Below are 15091 nucleotides of genomic sequence, written 5' to 3'. Positions count from 1 at the left end.
ACTTACTCTGTAGCCCAGGCTAGCCTCGAACTCACAGAGATCCGCCTGCCCCTGCCTCCCGAGTGCTGGGATTAAAGGCGCACGCCACCACCGGCCCGGCTGTGTTTATTTCTTGAGGTGTATCTATGTGTGTGTGTGTGTGTGTGTGTGTATGTATGTATGTATTTTTTCACGAGGTGTATCAGTCAAAGGACATTTTTCAGGAATCAATGCTTTATGTGTGGATTTGGGAATTGAACTCAGGTCCTCAAGCTTGGCAGTAGGCACCTTTACCCTACAGCCTTTTACTTGTTTTTTTCTTGTTATTTTTTTACAGCTTCATTTGAGGAATATCTCTTTAGGTTCATTGCACATTTTAAGAGTTTTGTTGTTAAGGTCTTTGAATTCCTTGTAATCTTCACATGATTTGGATACTAGTGTTTTATCAGATGTGTGATTTGCACATTCTTTCTCTTAATTGGTGAGTGAGCTCATCATTCTGTTGTTTTCTGTGGTATAGAGTTTTTTTGTTTGTTGAAATCTCATTTGTTCTTAATTTTTCATTATATGTGTTGTTTATAGTGTTGTACAAAGTACTTTTTAGTGGCTTTATGGTTTAAGAACTTTCATATAAGTCTTTGACCCATGTTGAATTGATTTTTATATGTGATATGTCCATTGTCATTCTTTTGCATGTGGATATCCTGTTTTCCCAACAGCATTTAATGATATATTTATCCTTTCCCCATTGTATGTGTTTTGAACATTTATTGAATGTCAGTTTATTTTAAATCCTTGTTATTGGACATCCTATTCTTTTGTGTTGATTGTATATTGTTTCTTTGCTAGAACCATACTGTTTTGTTTATAGTAGCTTTATAATGTATTTTTTTTTGGTTTTTCGAGATAGGGTTCCTCTGTGTAGTTTTGCACCTTTCCTGGAACTCCATCTGTAGTCCAGGCTGGCCTCGAACTCACAGAGATCCGCCTGCCTCTGCCTCCCAAGTGCTGGAATTAAAGGCGTGCGCCACCACCACCCAGCTATAATGTATTTTGTAATCAGATAATATGATGCTTTATGCTTTGTTCTTTCTACTCTAAAATCCTTTGACTATTTGGAAATTTTGTAGTTCCGTTTGGATTTAGGAGTATTTTCTACTTCTATGAAAAATGTCATTGGAATTTTGATAGTGATTGACTTGACTCTATAAATTACTTTGGTCATTTATGTTATCAAATGGATGACTGCCTAACAAAAGACTCAACTTCATACTGTGTATGGATGAATCACTATACATCTAATGAGATATGTAGTAAAAAAATATATTGCATTCAAATGGAAACCTAAACAGAATTAGGAGTAACTGCAAATGTTAGACAAAATTGACTTTAAATTAAAAATTTTAGGAAGAGAAAATGGAATGCAGCCCCACTAAAAATATTGTATAAAATATTCAGTGTATATGTGTAAAATGTATCCAAAACAAATTAAGTTTTTTTTTTTAATGCCGAATGCCGTTTATTGAAGGAGGGAGGAGGTCTTAAATACAGGCTTATGGCACAATGGGAGAACCCCCCCCCAGAAGGAAGACGTTTGTTAGCTACTGATGTTTTACAATCTTGCATCTAAGCTGTTAATGCCCATTATGCAGGATACACAGACAAGGAACTTCCTTTAAGCATTCAGGAGAGTGGAACCCGGCAGGGAATTAGCATAGGGAGGATATCAAGGTCAAGGTCAGCAAATAAGGCAACAGTTACCCAAAACTGGGGCCAGGGCCCTACAGGTCCCCCTTTTACTAAAACATGAGATTCTGACTTAGGTTGCGTGGGACATCAGCAGGTCACCTTACCCAACAAATTAAGTTTTTGTTAAGCTTGAGTCTCATCCCCAGGATATCTCATAATTTATATGCAAGTAATTCAACCCCCCCATCTGCAATTGTAAACATTTATTTTTCCAAGCATTTTTGTATAAGAAATCCATCTGTACGTGGAGGAATCATACCACACTTATTATATACTGCAAATGTAGTCCAGAGAACAGATTATAGCAATACATGTCTGTATGAAATAACCTACTACACTTAAGTGAAATGAAAAAAACAAGACTAAAGTAACCATAAATTCATTAGAAGAAGAATTAACGACTACAAGAACAGTACGAAAGATCAAGTTAATAGTGGTGGCTCATGCCTGTAAGTTTTCGATTCCTTGATGATTTCATCCGTGTATATTGTGTGAAATAATTCATTTTTGGCAGTCTACCTTCCCAACAAGTCCCTCTCCTATTTTCATGTTTTGTGCAGTGTTTTGACTTTTGTTTTGTTTCTGACATGCTGAGTTCAATTAGGGTTGCTTGCATGAGCAAGAGGAATGCATTCTTTATGGGAGCATGCAAAATGTGTCATGCCTAGACCTTGAAGAAAATAATTCCCTCTCCCCTTGCAACCTTTATCTACTAATAGCTCCTCTGGGAGGGCTGGGATCTCATGATCCATGAGTCCCTCTCCATCCATGATAGAATGTTAATGGGCCAAGTCTTTGGTAAGTTCTAAGTCAATGTTTGAAAAGATATGACCAAAGCCTTAGTTAGACTAATTTTAAAAAAGGGAAAGATTCAAACAGATGAAAGTAATTAAAACTCATAACACAGAAATACAAAATTCATAAGATGCAACTAAACATCAACAAATTGGATAGTCTATACTACAGTGAACAAGTATATAGCAAAAATTAAATAGCCTAAAAGAAACAAAGATTTCTCAAAAAATGCAACCTACAAAAAAAAATCAATCAGGAGCCCTGTGGTGGTGGCACATGCCTTTAATCCCAGCACTTGGAAGGAAGAAGCAGATGAATCTCTTGAGTTTGAGGCCAGCCTGGTCTACAGAGCAAATTCCAGGACAGCCAGGGCTACACAGTGAAACTCTGTTTCAAAAAACAACAACAAAAAACAAAAACAAAATTAATCATGAAGGAGCAGAAAATCTGAGCAGAATTGTAAGAAGAGACTTAATTAAAACTAAAAGCCTCCTAATAACTTCATTGCTGAATTCTACCAAACTTTTAGAGAGGGACTAATTTAATTCCTCCTCAAACTTCTGAAAGTTGAAGGAGGTACTGCTTCCAACCACCAATATCTTGATAATGAGATCAAAGTCACTGCCAGTATCCCTGATGGACATAGGTAACAAAAATCAAACAAAATGTTAACAACTAACACAGCACACTGAAATATCATAAAACACGATCAAGTGTAATTTATTCCCATGATGCAAAAATGTACAGGCAAATTAATGACCATGATATAGCAATTGATAAAATGAATTGGAAAATACTGGACACATTCTTCTCTAACATTATAGAAATGCATTTGACAAAATTCACCATCCATTAGTGATAAAATTACTAATAAGTATAAAATGTATATATCCCAGTGCTGTGGGATGTTCTGTATGTCACATGTGTTGCTGATTAGTCAATAAATAAATAAATCACTGATTGGCCGTTGGCTAGGCAGGAAGTGTAGGTGGGACAAGGAGGAGAATAAAGCTGGGAAGTGGAAGGCTGAGTCAGAGAGACACTGCCAGCCACCACAATGAGAAATAGCATGTGAAGATGCCGGTAAGCCACGAGCCATGTGGCAAGGTATAGATTAATAGAAATGGGTTAATTCATAATAGAAGAAGTAGATAGCAAGAAGCCTGCCACGGCCATACAGTTTGTAAGCAATATAAGTCTCTGTGTTTACTTGGTCGGGTCTGAGTGGCTGTGGGACTGGCAGGTGAGAGAGATTTGCCCTGACTGTGGGCCAGGCAGGAAAACTCAAGTTACATCCCAGTGAAGTAAAAGCCATATATTTCAAGTCCACAGCTAACATACCCTTCAGTGATAAGTGGTTTTTCATCTAGGATCAGGAACTAAACAAGGATGCGTTCTCTGTCTACTTCTGTCTAGCTTAATACTGTATATTGTTGTCAAGTTGATTGGAAAAGTAAAAAAGAAATAATACATCTGATTATGAAAGGAAAATGACATATTTATTGATGGCATAATGTTATACAGAAAAAATCTAAAAGACTGCACCAAAAAGCATTTGAAACTGGTGAGCAATTTCAGTCAAGTTTTCAGGTTACAAAAGCAACACATGAAAATCTGTGGTGTTTCTGTACCCTAATGATAAACTAGTTGAAAGAGAAATTATGAAAAAAAAATCCCATTTATAGTATCCAGTAATAGAATATATAGGAATAAACTTAACTAAGAAAATGAAAATTCTCTGATTAAAAACTGCAGCACTGATGCTATAAACCAAAGACTGTATGAATAAGTGGAAAGATATCTGTGCTCATTGCTTAGAATTCTTTTCTGGCTCTACCTGTTCTTCAAAGTTATTTATTTATTTTATTTCTTCCTGGTCTTAATTTTTTGTTACTTGTTTTCATCCTGCAAGAGTGATTTTTCAGTGAAGGTGTTTCTCCTACCCCCAAATCATATTTAGCAATGTAGGGAGCTATTTTTGCTTGTCACACTTGGTGCTGGTCGTGCTGTTAGCCTCCAGTGGGTAGAGCCCAAGGTGGCTGCTAGAACACCTTACAATGAACAGATCCACCCTTGTAACAAAGAAATATCCAGCCCAAAGTGTCAGTTGTTCCTCAGTTGAAATGCCATACACTAAAACAATATAACTTTTCTTCTGTGTACCTAAAAAAAAAAAAAAAAAGAAAGAAAAAAGAAAAGGAAGGCAGAAGTAGTTGTTGAGACAAGAAACTCAAAGCATTAAGAAGTATTTGACTAGAGAAGGAGCATGCTTACTCACTCCTGTCTTAGAGTTGTAAAAATTTCTATTTGGCTGGATAGGGAATGGCTACTAAAAAGAAATCCTCTTTTTTTTTTTTTTTTTTTTTTTTAAGAAATCCTCTTGTCTAGAATTTATCCTTACAAATTTTCTGTCATTTATATTTCTAACCATTACTCATTTACTCATTGTCTTAGAATATATAAGTGCTCAGATCTCTAATATGTTCTAATGATTTGCTTTCAAAGTTTTCTGATTACGACATTCATCATTCATATTTTTGTAATTTTGCCAGTTTTAAGCGGCCAGTGGTTGTACCTTTTCCTGAAAGGTAGACTTCATAGCTGTTTATACAGTAAGGCACTAAAAGATTTCATATTTTTATTGTGGCATGGTCTAATTATACTAATCTTGCAAGAACTGAACTCTTGCCTTAAGTTTGCTGTGCTTAAATATAGAATTGTTACTGTTTGTACCACACAGTTTTTGCAGGGTGCTAAGCTGCCAAAAGGTTTGCCTCAAAGTGACTTTGAACATACAGAGGTTCTCTGTTATGATTAAAGTACATGTTGTGAGTTACTTGGTTTTTTTTCAGTGTGCTAAGACAAGATTGGAAAGATTTCACAAGAAAAATGTGAAATGTGAATGTTGTAAATCCTTACATTATAACCAAAATCTCTATTTTAGAAGTGAACACAATCTAGGTGGTATTTGTTGAATTGTTCAGGTTATATTACAATCTTGGCAATTTTTAAAATTACACATATTTTTTATTTATTGTTTCTTGTGTGTGTGTTTGTGTGAGAGAGAGAGAGAGAGGGAGAGAGAGGGAGAGAGAGAAGAGAAGAGAGATAAAGCTTCAAAAGTTCAATGATAATAAACCAGTGGAAGAAACTCTAGTTAGAATCCTGAAGGTGAGAACTGATAGTCCTAAAAGGGATTATTCTTTTCCTTTTATTTAATTAAATTTATTTATTTATTCATTTATCTATCTATCTATCTATCTATCTATCTATCTATTTATTTATTTATTTTGCTGCTTAACACTTATGTAATGTCATAGAAAAGGAAAAAGAGAATGTGCTTGAGAAACTACAGAAAGCCAAGTAGAATATCAGACCCCTGAGACCTAACAGAACAGTATTGTTCGTCTGTTGAGTATAGAAAATAATGAAATGCATAAGGGAATTTAGACCTCTCATTATTGTAGAATTTGTATGGCAGGTATCCCCTACTTTATCTTATTTTAATACTCATAATTTAATAGAGTAAGTTTCACTTTTAGATTTTAAGATGTATTCTCGTATTTCATTTTATTTGCAGTGAATATCACCTCAGCCAGGCAATTAACCGGATGTAGTCGCTTCAGCCATGTTTTCCCCTCATCTGCTTACCAGCACATTAAGATGCATAAGAGAATTCTGGGGCACTTATCTTCTGTCTACTGTGTAGCATTTGATCGAAGCGGGAGGCGAATTTTTACAGTGAGTTAAAAATTTACAATATATGACGTTACAACTGAAGCAAGACTCTGTGCCATCCATTGTATTATACTTTATAAGTAATTTATTTTATTTGGACTTACTAATTCAAGAAAAGTTGTGTTGAAGTTGTAAATAATTTTTCATTTTTATAAATGAAGGGTAAGCTATGATATCCACTATCTTTTGGGAAATTTATTTTCAAAATTATGCTTTCAGGAGTCTATATAAACTCAAGATGGTTAATTTATGTGAAACAAATATACTCAGTTTTATTCTGTTTTACAGGCATTTATTAAAAGGCATTTTCCATGTGTAATTGCTGCAAGTTTGGTTTTAATAGTTATATCACCTTCAAGATTAAGTAGTTGAACTATACATTGAGGATTTTACTTACATTATATATATTTCTTTGATTTTAGCATTGGTTATTTTTAAAAACTCAATTTTATTAAGTTTTACTAAGTCATATTATTTGCCTTTAATGAAATCTATAGCATAATAATGTCTAAAAAAACTGATGTGATTGCTTCTTTACTGATAACGTAAGGTGAGAGAAGTAGCACAATTTCAACTCTCTATTTATATCCTACAACAAAGGAAGTGCTTTATATTTTGAGAAATTAAAACTCCTTAGATTGTATTACAGACTCTTCTGCTGATGACTTATGGCTCTAACTATGTGATATAATAATGGTGCATGTCTTTTAATAAATAGGTAAATACTTTACCATATTAGAATAGAATTCATTTTACTATATTTAAAACTCATTTGGAATTCTTAAAGGGAAGTACAACATACAGATTTTCACTAGGGATTATTATTGGCCTCGGGTCTCCAGAGAAATCCCTGTAGATTATAGACTTAAATTTTGAAATATTTGCAGAAAAAAAATTATTAAGATAATTAAGCCAGAGGCTGCTAGGCATATAGAAAGAAGCAATGGCAGAAATGCTTAATAGCTAATCACTTGAGTCTATGCATAAAATATTTAAAATGTTTTTAGGAGTGTTAGTTTTGAAGACTTTAATCATAAATGCTACTATTGGTTTGGACAATACTTAGTTCTAGCGTTTAAACAATGCTTATATTTGTTACTGGGTCCATATATTTTTCCTTAATAACATGTTTGCTTTGTAATGTTGCTTTCCTTCTGGCTCTAAATGGCAAATTTCTGTTTCATTATGAGTCTTCTGTCTTTTGTGTTGCTGTAGGGTTCAGATGACTGCTTGGTGAAAATCTGGGCTACAGATGATGGACGCCTCCTTGCTACACTTCGAGGGCACTCTGCTGAAATTTCCGACATGGCTGTCAACTATGAAAACACTCTCATTGCTGCAGGCAGCTGTGATAAAGTTGTGAGAGTATGGTGTCTTCGAACTTGTGCACCAGTTGCTGTCCTTCAGGGACATTCAGCTTCTATTACTTCCATACAGGTGAGAACAATGATACAGTCTCTGACATATTAATAAATGTAGCTGAGGATTTTCTCATTTGAGATTATGAATTATATTATTATAATTATGAATATATTTATGAATTATTAGTATTATGAATATATTATATATTACATGGATCTGTATTATATGGATAATAGCACAAAGAATGACAACAGGAAAATGCTGTCATAGAGCTTTGTTTCTCTTCTGCAGAGAAATTTTTTTATTTTTTTTCCTTTTTTTATAAATCTGTACCTTTAGAAATAAATAAAAAAAATATAATGGAGAAGGTTCTTCAAATCTTGACAGCATGAGACAACATATTTATCTATGGGTATATGTGAAGAGGGTATTATACTTTTAAATGCCTGCCTGCACACTAGTAAATACCTGTTCAGATATATAAACAGGTTTTAACATGAATATTGGTATACTCTGTTAATATTTAATTCAAAATGTATGCCAGATTTAGTATGTGTGTGTACATGTATTTTTAATATTAGGAAGAAACTTATATTTTTAGCTTCAGTGATTTTTTTTGTTTCAGTTTGGTATTTGATATAAAAATATGTTGTTGATATAATATTTTGAGCAGATGTTGGTAGTGAAAGTCCCTGATATCTCAAAAGCCGTTACTCTTAACAAAACTAAGCTGAAGTTTTACCATTCTGTTTTTCTCAAGAGAAAACCAAAAAAGTCTTTTTAAACTTTTACATGTAGATAATAGTTTTGTAAGAGGTCATTACTTACATTTATCATGTGCTATTTTAATAACATATCACTTATTTATAGGGATGCAGCAGAAAGTGCACGCATTCTGTATTGAATGAAAATTTTTCATTAAAATTTTGATTGGTTAAGATTATTATGTGGATTGTTTGGAGGCATAATCTTACTATATATATAGCCTTGGACTTTGAAAAATCTCACACCTGCCTTTAATGATATCATTTGGCCTTGTGTTTTTGAATTTTTGTCTGGATGCCGATTAAACTGATATATCAAATATCCCCATCTTGGGCCCATTTTATAGCTATGTTTTTGCCTATTCAACTGTGTACTTAGCATCATCACAAGAATGTCTCCTGGGTGTCTCAAACTCAAAATTTAATTCTTCCTCCCTCAAATTTCATTCCACCAAATCTTTCCTCATCTGTTTAAGTAATTTTTTTTGTCACAAATAAAATACCTGAAACATTTCTTACAAAGTAAAGAGGGTTTATTTAGCTCACAGTATCAGATATAAAGTTGGAATGGCTGAATGCAAGCTCCACAACTACTCCTAGTCTGTATGACTTCATGCTGTAAATAAGAAAGGCAGAAGAAGTATGATGGAATAAAAAAAAAAACGAATCATGGAGGAGGTATGTGTGTGTAAAAGCTTAAATCACTGTAGGAAGTCCCATCAACACAGTGGAGGTGGGTACAATCCCTTGAAGGCATACCCTCAATAATCTCTAGATTTCCCCTGATGTCCCTCCTCAGAAAGGTTCCATCATCTTTAATAACCTTTAATATGTGGACCTTTGTGGAGACATACAACAGCCTAACTATAGTATCATCTAAGCATATGGTGTTTCATGATTTTAATTAATGTTTATCTTCTTGTTCCCTTTGTCTAATCTGTCACCCAATCATGTTCTACTCTCAAAATATACTCAGAATCTGGAACATTCTCATGAATTACATCTGTACTGTGTTGTCTAAAGCTGCTAACATCTGTGGCCTAGATTGTTGAAACAGACTTCTCATTGCTCTTCCTGCTCTGAATTCTCCCTTGTCCTAGTCCAGACTCTCCATGGTAACCAAAAGATCTTAAAATAGACATCAGAACCTAATTTATAGCTTCTGTTCTCCACGTTAGAGGCTACAAGCCTTTCCAGTGATTCACAGGACTGTACCAACTGGAAGCCTATAGACATTCTCAGCCTCTAGATTTTCCTTGACCTCATCTCCTGTTACTTGCTTTTCATTTTCACTCTGTTTTAGTTCCTGGTAAGTTCTGTGTTGCTTCTTCTCCTTTTCCCCTTTTCTCCTTCTTGCCATCCTCTTCCTCTTATCTCAGCCTCCCATATATTATGCTAGGCTGAAATTCCTGATTTTCTCTTACTATTTTCTATCTCTGGATTAGTCATCCCCAAATACTCACATGTTTTGTCCCCTCACTTTGTAAATATTCTATGCAGATCTTATCTTCTCAAGGAAACCATCTCTGACTTTACCATTTTAATCTACTAACGATCTCTGTCTTCTTGCTGTATTTTTATTCATTTAATTAATTTAATTTTTTAGAATTTCACACAGGAGTACTGTATTTACATCATTTTCACCCCTCCCTCCAACCCCTCCTGTGCCACCCTCTCAAATTTGTGACCTCTTCAATTATTATTGCTGTATCTATGTACGTGTGTGTGCGCGCGCACGTATGCGCAACCTGCTGAGTATTCTTAGTGTTGCTTATATATGTATGTATTTAGGGCTAACCACTTAGGATTGGCTAATATAGCAACATACTTATCCCTAGAGAAAATTGATTCTCCCCCTCTCAATATCTCTTCATCTAGGGGTGAGGCCTTTTGAAATTTTATCCATGCACACTGGCATTTTGGCATGTCATTTTGTTCACAGCAAAAATTTCCCTTTGGCATTCTATATTATTTACTATGATTTATTAACTGTCCTTTCATTCACAATATATTATCCTTCCAATTTATTTCTTTTATAAATAACATCGAGATAAAATTTCAGGTTCCTTTTATGCTATTTATTTTTGATCAATTTTCTATAAGAGTTGTATATCAATTTATATGTTAGAAATATATGGGCTTTCTTTCATGTCAGATATGGTGGCACATGCCTTTATTCCTAGGAGGTAGAGTCAAGAAGATCTCTACAAGTTTGAGGCCAACCTGGTCTACGTAGCAAATTCCAGGACAGCCAGGACTAAATAGAGAGACCCTATCTCAAAAAGAAAGAGAAATATATGTGCTTTTTTTCAACAGTCTCCAACATTATTTAGCAAATAAAATAATGTAATTAATATATAGCAACATGTCAACATATAATAAAGCAATTTAAATTTAATGGGCATAATAAAGGTTTCAGAATTTTTTGAGACAATGAAATTCTCATTGTTTATGTTCTCATTCCTATGGATGACAGATCAGCTGCAAATTCAGACTAGTTGGTAAATATTTTAGATTTTGCAGAATATGCGGTCTTTGTAAAATTACTCAACTTTGTTCTTACAATTGATAAAATAGCCATAGACAGTATAAAGTTACTGTGTTCCATTAAATCTTATTTATACAAATGGGCAGCAAAGCTGACTATCATATGTGGGCCATAATTTGTTGCCTCCTACTATAGATTGTAGATTAAGCTTTTAGTAAAAGTTTATTTATCTGAAGTTTGAAACTATGTAAAAGGCATGCTACCTGAATCCTGGTTTCTTTATCTCTTAAGTACTAATAGATAACATTAATGGACAATCTTTATTTCAAATTTAAGTCTTTAGGATGAACTAATTAAATTAATTTTAATATGTATAATGATTTATTTTGATTTGAGTTCAAAATGTTTATCAATCTCATATATTAATCTTTAATTATTATTTCAATGGAAATAATTATCTCCATTTGGAATTTTAATTCTGGTATTAATGATTGAACACAGAGCCTTGTGCATGTTAGGCAAATATTCTACCATTGAGCTATATTCCCAGCCCTTCAGTTTTGATTTTAAAATTCATAGCCATACTGGGAAATATAGTCTGATTTTAAACTTTTTCCTATGTCTTAGCCATCTTGAAGACTGATGGTTCCTCCCTTCTCTCTGATTCTCTTCTGAGGAGATGTAAAATACCAAGAGTCAGAGTCTGAGAAGTATACTGTTATAAAGACTGTGGTCCATTTAGAATGGTTGTAATTCTTTAAATTGCAGACTTACCTGTGTCTATTTTTTCTCAGTCTGTTTATACTACAATGATATTAATAAAGATTTAGTATATTTAATTATATTCAAGAAAACAATTGAAAATGATTTAAATTTTAAAAAGACAAAATCCATAGAGTGTAGTAACATAAACCTGTAATCCAGCATTCCATAGGCAGAGGTAAGTGCAGGGCCAGCCAGTCTACATAGTAACATGCAGGCAGGGCAGTTTACAGGAGTTGGTTCTCTTCATCTACTGTCTGGATTCTGTGACTCGAACTCAGGACCTCAGGCATTTTGGCAAACACATTTATTCACTCAGCCATCTCACTGGACTGATACTGAATTCTTAAATGATTTATTTATATATTTGTACAAAATAGTTTGAACAGGAAAGCTTTATTTTTGTTTTAATTCTCTTTTTTAAGTTTTGTCCATCAACTAAAGGCACAACTAGATACCTCACTTCAACTGGTGCTGATGGAACAATTTGTTTCTGGCAGTGGCATGTAAAAACAATGAAGTTTAGGTAAGTTTAAATACATTTTAGAAATTTGGGAAAAATCAGTTTGTATATCTTCATTACCTTGGTGATATAATAGTTCATGTTTTGAAATATGTACATGTAAATAAACCCCTTGTGTGTATTTATAGCCATACTTATTTTCATGTTTAGAGATAGAATAAATATTTTTATAAAATCAGTGTTAAGGCTGTGAAATTCATAGGGAAAAGTGTGATAAGATGTATTTGAACATTTCATAATAATGGCATTAAATAACAGCAATATGTTTGCAAAACTGTTGTCAACATCTGACGTCATCAATTATATTTATGAGGTTTAAAAAATTTCAACTGAAAATGTAATAGCCATTATTAGCTTCTTTCCTTTAGCTTTTTAAAAATAATATTGATGCTAAGTAGATCAATACTCATCAGTGTGCTAGGATTTTTGCCCTTTAGATGAGCCTGATAGAATTAAAATTTTTTCTTTATTCTTTTAGAGATCGCCCAGTAAAATTTACGGAGAGATCTAGACCTGGAGTTCAGATATCTTGTTCATCTTTCAGTTCTGGTATGTATCAAAATTTGATGCTTTTAGTACTCAAAATCATCCATGTATAAAAGATTGATTTAAATTTTTTATGAAGAAAAAGTATGTGTGCTTGAAAACTAAACCTACCAAAGTTGTAAACCGTGTGTTATATGCTACATGAACCTTTTTGATTAATTAGCACCTAGTAATAGTTTTTCTTAATTTAATACATTTTATATAATGCTGGTTTTATTTGGCAAAGAGTAAACAGTCCCCAGCCCAAATACCCATTAACCAAATTTCCTAGCTTAACTTATAGAAAATGTACATAGTGGTGGCTTCATATATAAGGTGTTAAAAGATAATTGTAACTATTCTTAGAGTTTTGACATAGTATTTCTATATAAAATATAGTTAATTATTAAAAGCTTTGACTTTTATTGTTTTTAATCAATAAGCCTATGTTTAATATGTAATTGGTACATTTTGTTAGGTGAAGGATATATTTGTCTTAAATGTGTCTGTCTTTTTATCTTTCTCTCTCTTTGTCTCTTATGGCAATGAGTATTGGACCTAAGGCCTTGAACATGCTAGCAAGCACTCAGCCACTGAACTGTATCCACAGTATTCTATCTTCTTTTTTACTTTTTATTTATTTATTAATTTTTAACTTTTTAAACCTGGAGGTCTTTTTTTTCTCCCCTGAGACCGGGGTTCTCTGTGTAACAGCCCTGGCTTTCCTGGAACTTGCTTTGTAGACTAAGCTGGCCTCCAACTCACAGAGATCTGTCTGCCTTTGCCTCCTAAGTGCTGGGATTAAAGGTGTGTGCCACCATGCCCAGCCAGAGGTCTTTAATTTTTAACATTTATTCATTTATTGTATATGCGTGCATATGCGCCGTGGCACATTTGGGTAGGTCAGAGTACAGCATTTGGGAGTCTTCTCCCTCTACCATGTGGGTTTTGAGGATTGAACTCAGATCCATAGAGCTTGGCAACAAGCACCTTAATGCACTGAGCTGTCTCATTGGCCCTTACTTTCTTATTTGGATGCAAGATTTCACTTAATTGCCCTGGCTGACCTTGAAGTCACTCTGAAGCCCTGGCCAACTTTTAGCTTATGATCTTTCTGCCTTAGCCCCCTAGTAGCTAGAATTATAGTTGTGTTAATTGGCACAACTCTCTTGTTTTTCTTGAATTTTATTTCTTTTTCTTTGAAATATTAGTATGATATCAGTATTTGGAAGAAAGTTTTGTGTTTCTTGAAGGCTTGTTAGTAATACAAAGTAAAGAATTAAATAGAACTAAAAAAAGCTCCTTGGTACTATTTGCTTTTGTTTTGTTTTTTTATCTTTCAGGTGGTATGTTCATTACAACAGGTAGCACTGACCATGTTATTAGAATATACTATTTGGGTTCTGAAATACCAGAGAAAATTGCTGAGTTAGAATCACATACGGTAAGAGCAAAATAAGAAACTTGTATATATTCCCTTATTTTTTTAATCTCCCTCTCTTGTCTTTTCTGATCTGTACCATACTTTAATGTAGATGAGTATTAAAACTTTTAACTCAAAAGAAAAAAACCTTTTAACTCAAGATGCCTCTTTAGTAATAAAGATAAAAGTGAAATTCTGGAATTATTATGGTTTTAGTACATAAGAAGAGCCAATTTGACTGTACATAAAAGTTCATATACTTAAAAAGCATTTTAAATATATTCATAGGAAAAATACTTTATGAATTGAGCTTATTGATTTCTATGTTTTTCACAGTATCATCAAAGGCTCAGTAGAATCTAATCTTCCTTAGCAATAGCAGTCTTCATTTATTTTTGTTATTAATGTTTTTTAGCATACAAAATAATCATATTCAGTGTCATTTTCATACGTAGATCTTGTGCTTTGTTCTTATTAAAACTCATTCCTCCCCCTCCCTTCCTTCTTTTGATGTATCCCTTTCCTCTCTTTTCATTTAATTTTACATATATTCAATTACCCTCTCTTATTCCTCTCATCCACTTGAGTCTCTTTCTCCTCTCACAGTCTTCTTTCTAATTTCATATCATACACATACATACATATGTAAATATATGTATATATACATAAGCGTGTGTGTGTTTGTATCTAGATTCCATGTATGAGAGAAAATATATTTGACATTCTGTGCCTGGTTTATTTAGCTAAACACAATGATGTCCAGTTCCATCCAATTTCCTGCAAATGTCATGATCTCATTCTGCTTTATACGTAGACAGAATCACATAATATGTATGTTCCACATTTTCTTTATCCATTCATCTACTGATGGACATTTAGGATAGTTCCACTTACTAGTTATCCTGAGTAATGCAACAATGAACATGAATGTCCAAGTATCTCTGTTATAGGTTGATTTAGAGCCATTTATATGAATACACAAG

General features: G+C 33.5%; 1 protein-coding gene across 1 annotated transcript in view; it reads left to right on the top strand.

Moving 5' to 3' along the window:
* The window catches only part of Brwd3 (bromodomain and WD repeat domain containing 3), a 105410-nt gene that overhangs the window by 31584 nt on the left and 58735 nt on the right, over positions 1-15091 (top strand). Inside the window, exons 7-11 of the mRNA XM_059251486.1 lie at positions 6104-6264; positions 7477-7698; positions 12063-12163; positions 12639-12709; positions 14029-14129. Coding sequence (XP_059107469.1) covers positions 6104-6264; positions 7477-7698; positions 12063-12163; positions 12639-12709; positions 14029-14129 — 656 coding nt within the window. The remainder of the gene's footprint in view (positions 1-6103; positions 6265-7476; positions 7699-12062; positions 12164-12638; positions 12710-14028; positions 14130-15091) is intronic.

The sequence above is a fragment of the Peromyscus eremicus genome, chromosome X, assembly GCF_949786415.1.
Source record: "Peromyscus eremicus chromosome X, PerEre_H2_v1, whole genome shotgun sequence".
NCBI classification, from domain to species: domain Eukaryota; kingdom Metazoa; phylum Chordata; class Mammalia; order Rodentia; family Cricetidae; genus Peromyscus; species Peromyscus eremicus.
Note: the sequence above shows the minus strand (reverse complement) of the source record. Positions and strands in the feature narration are given on the sequence as shown.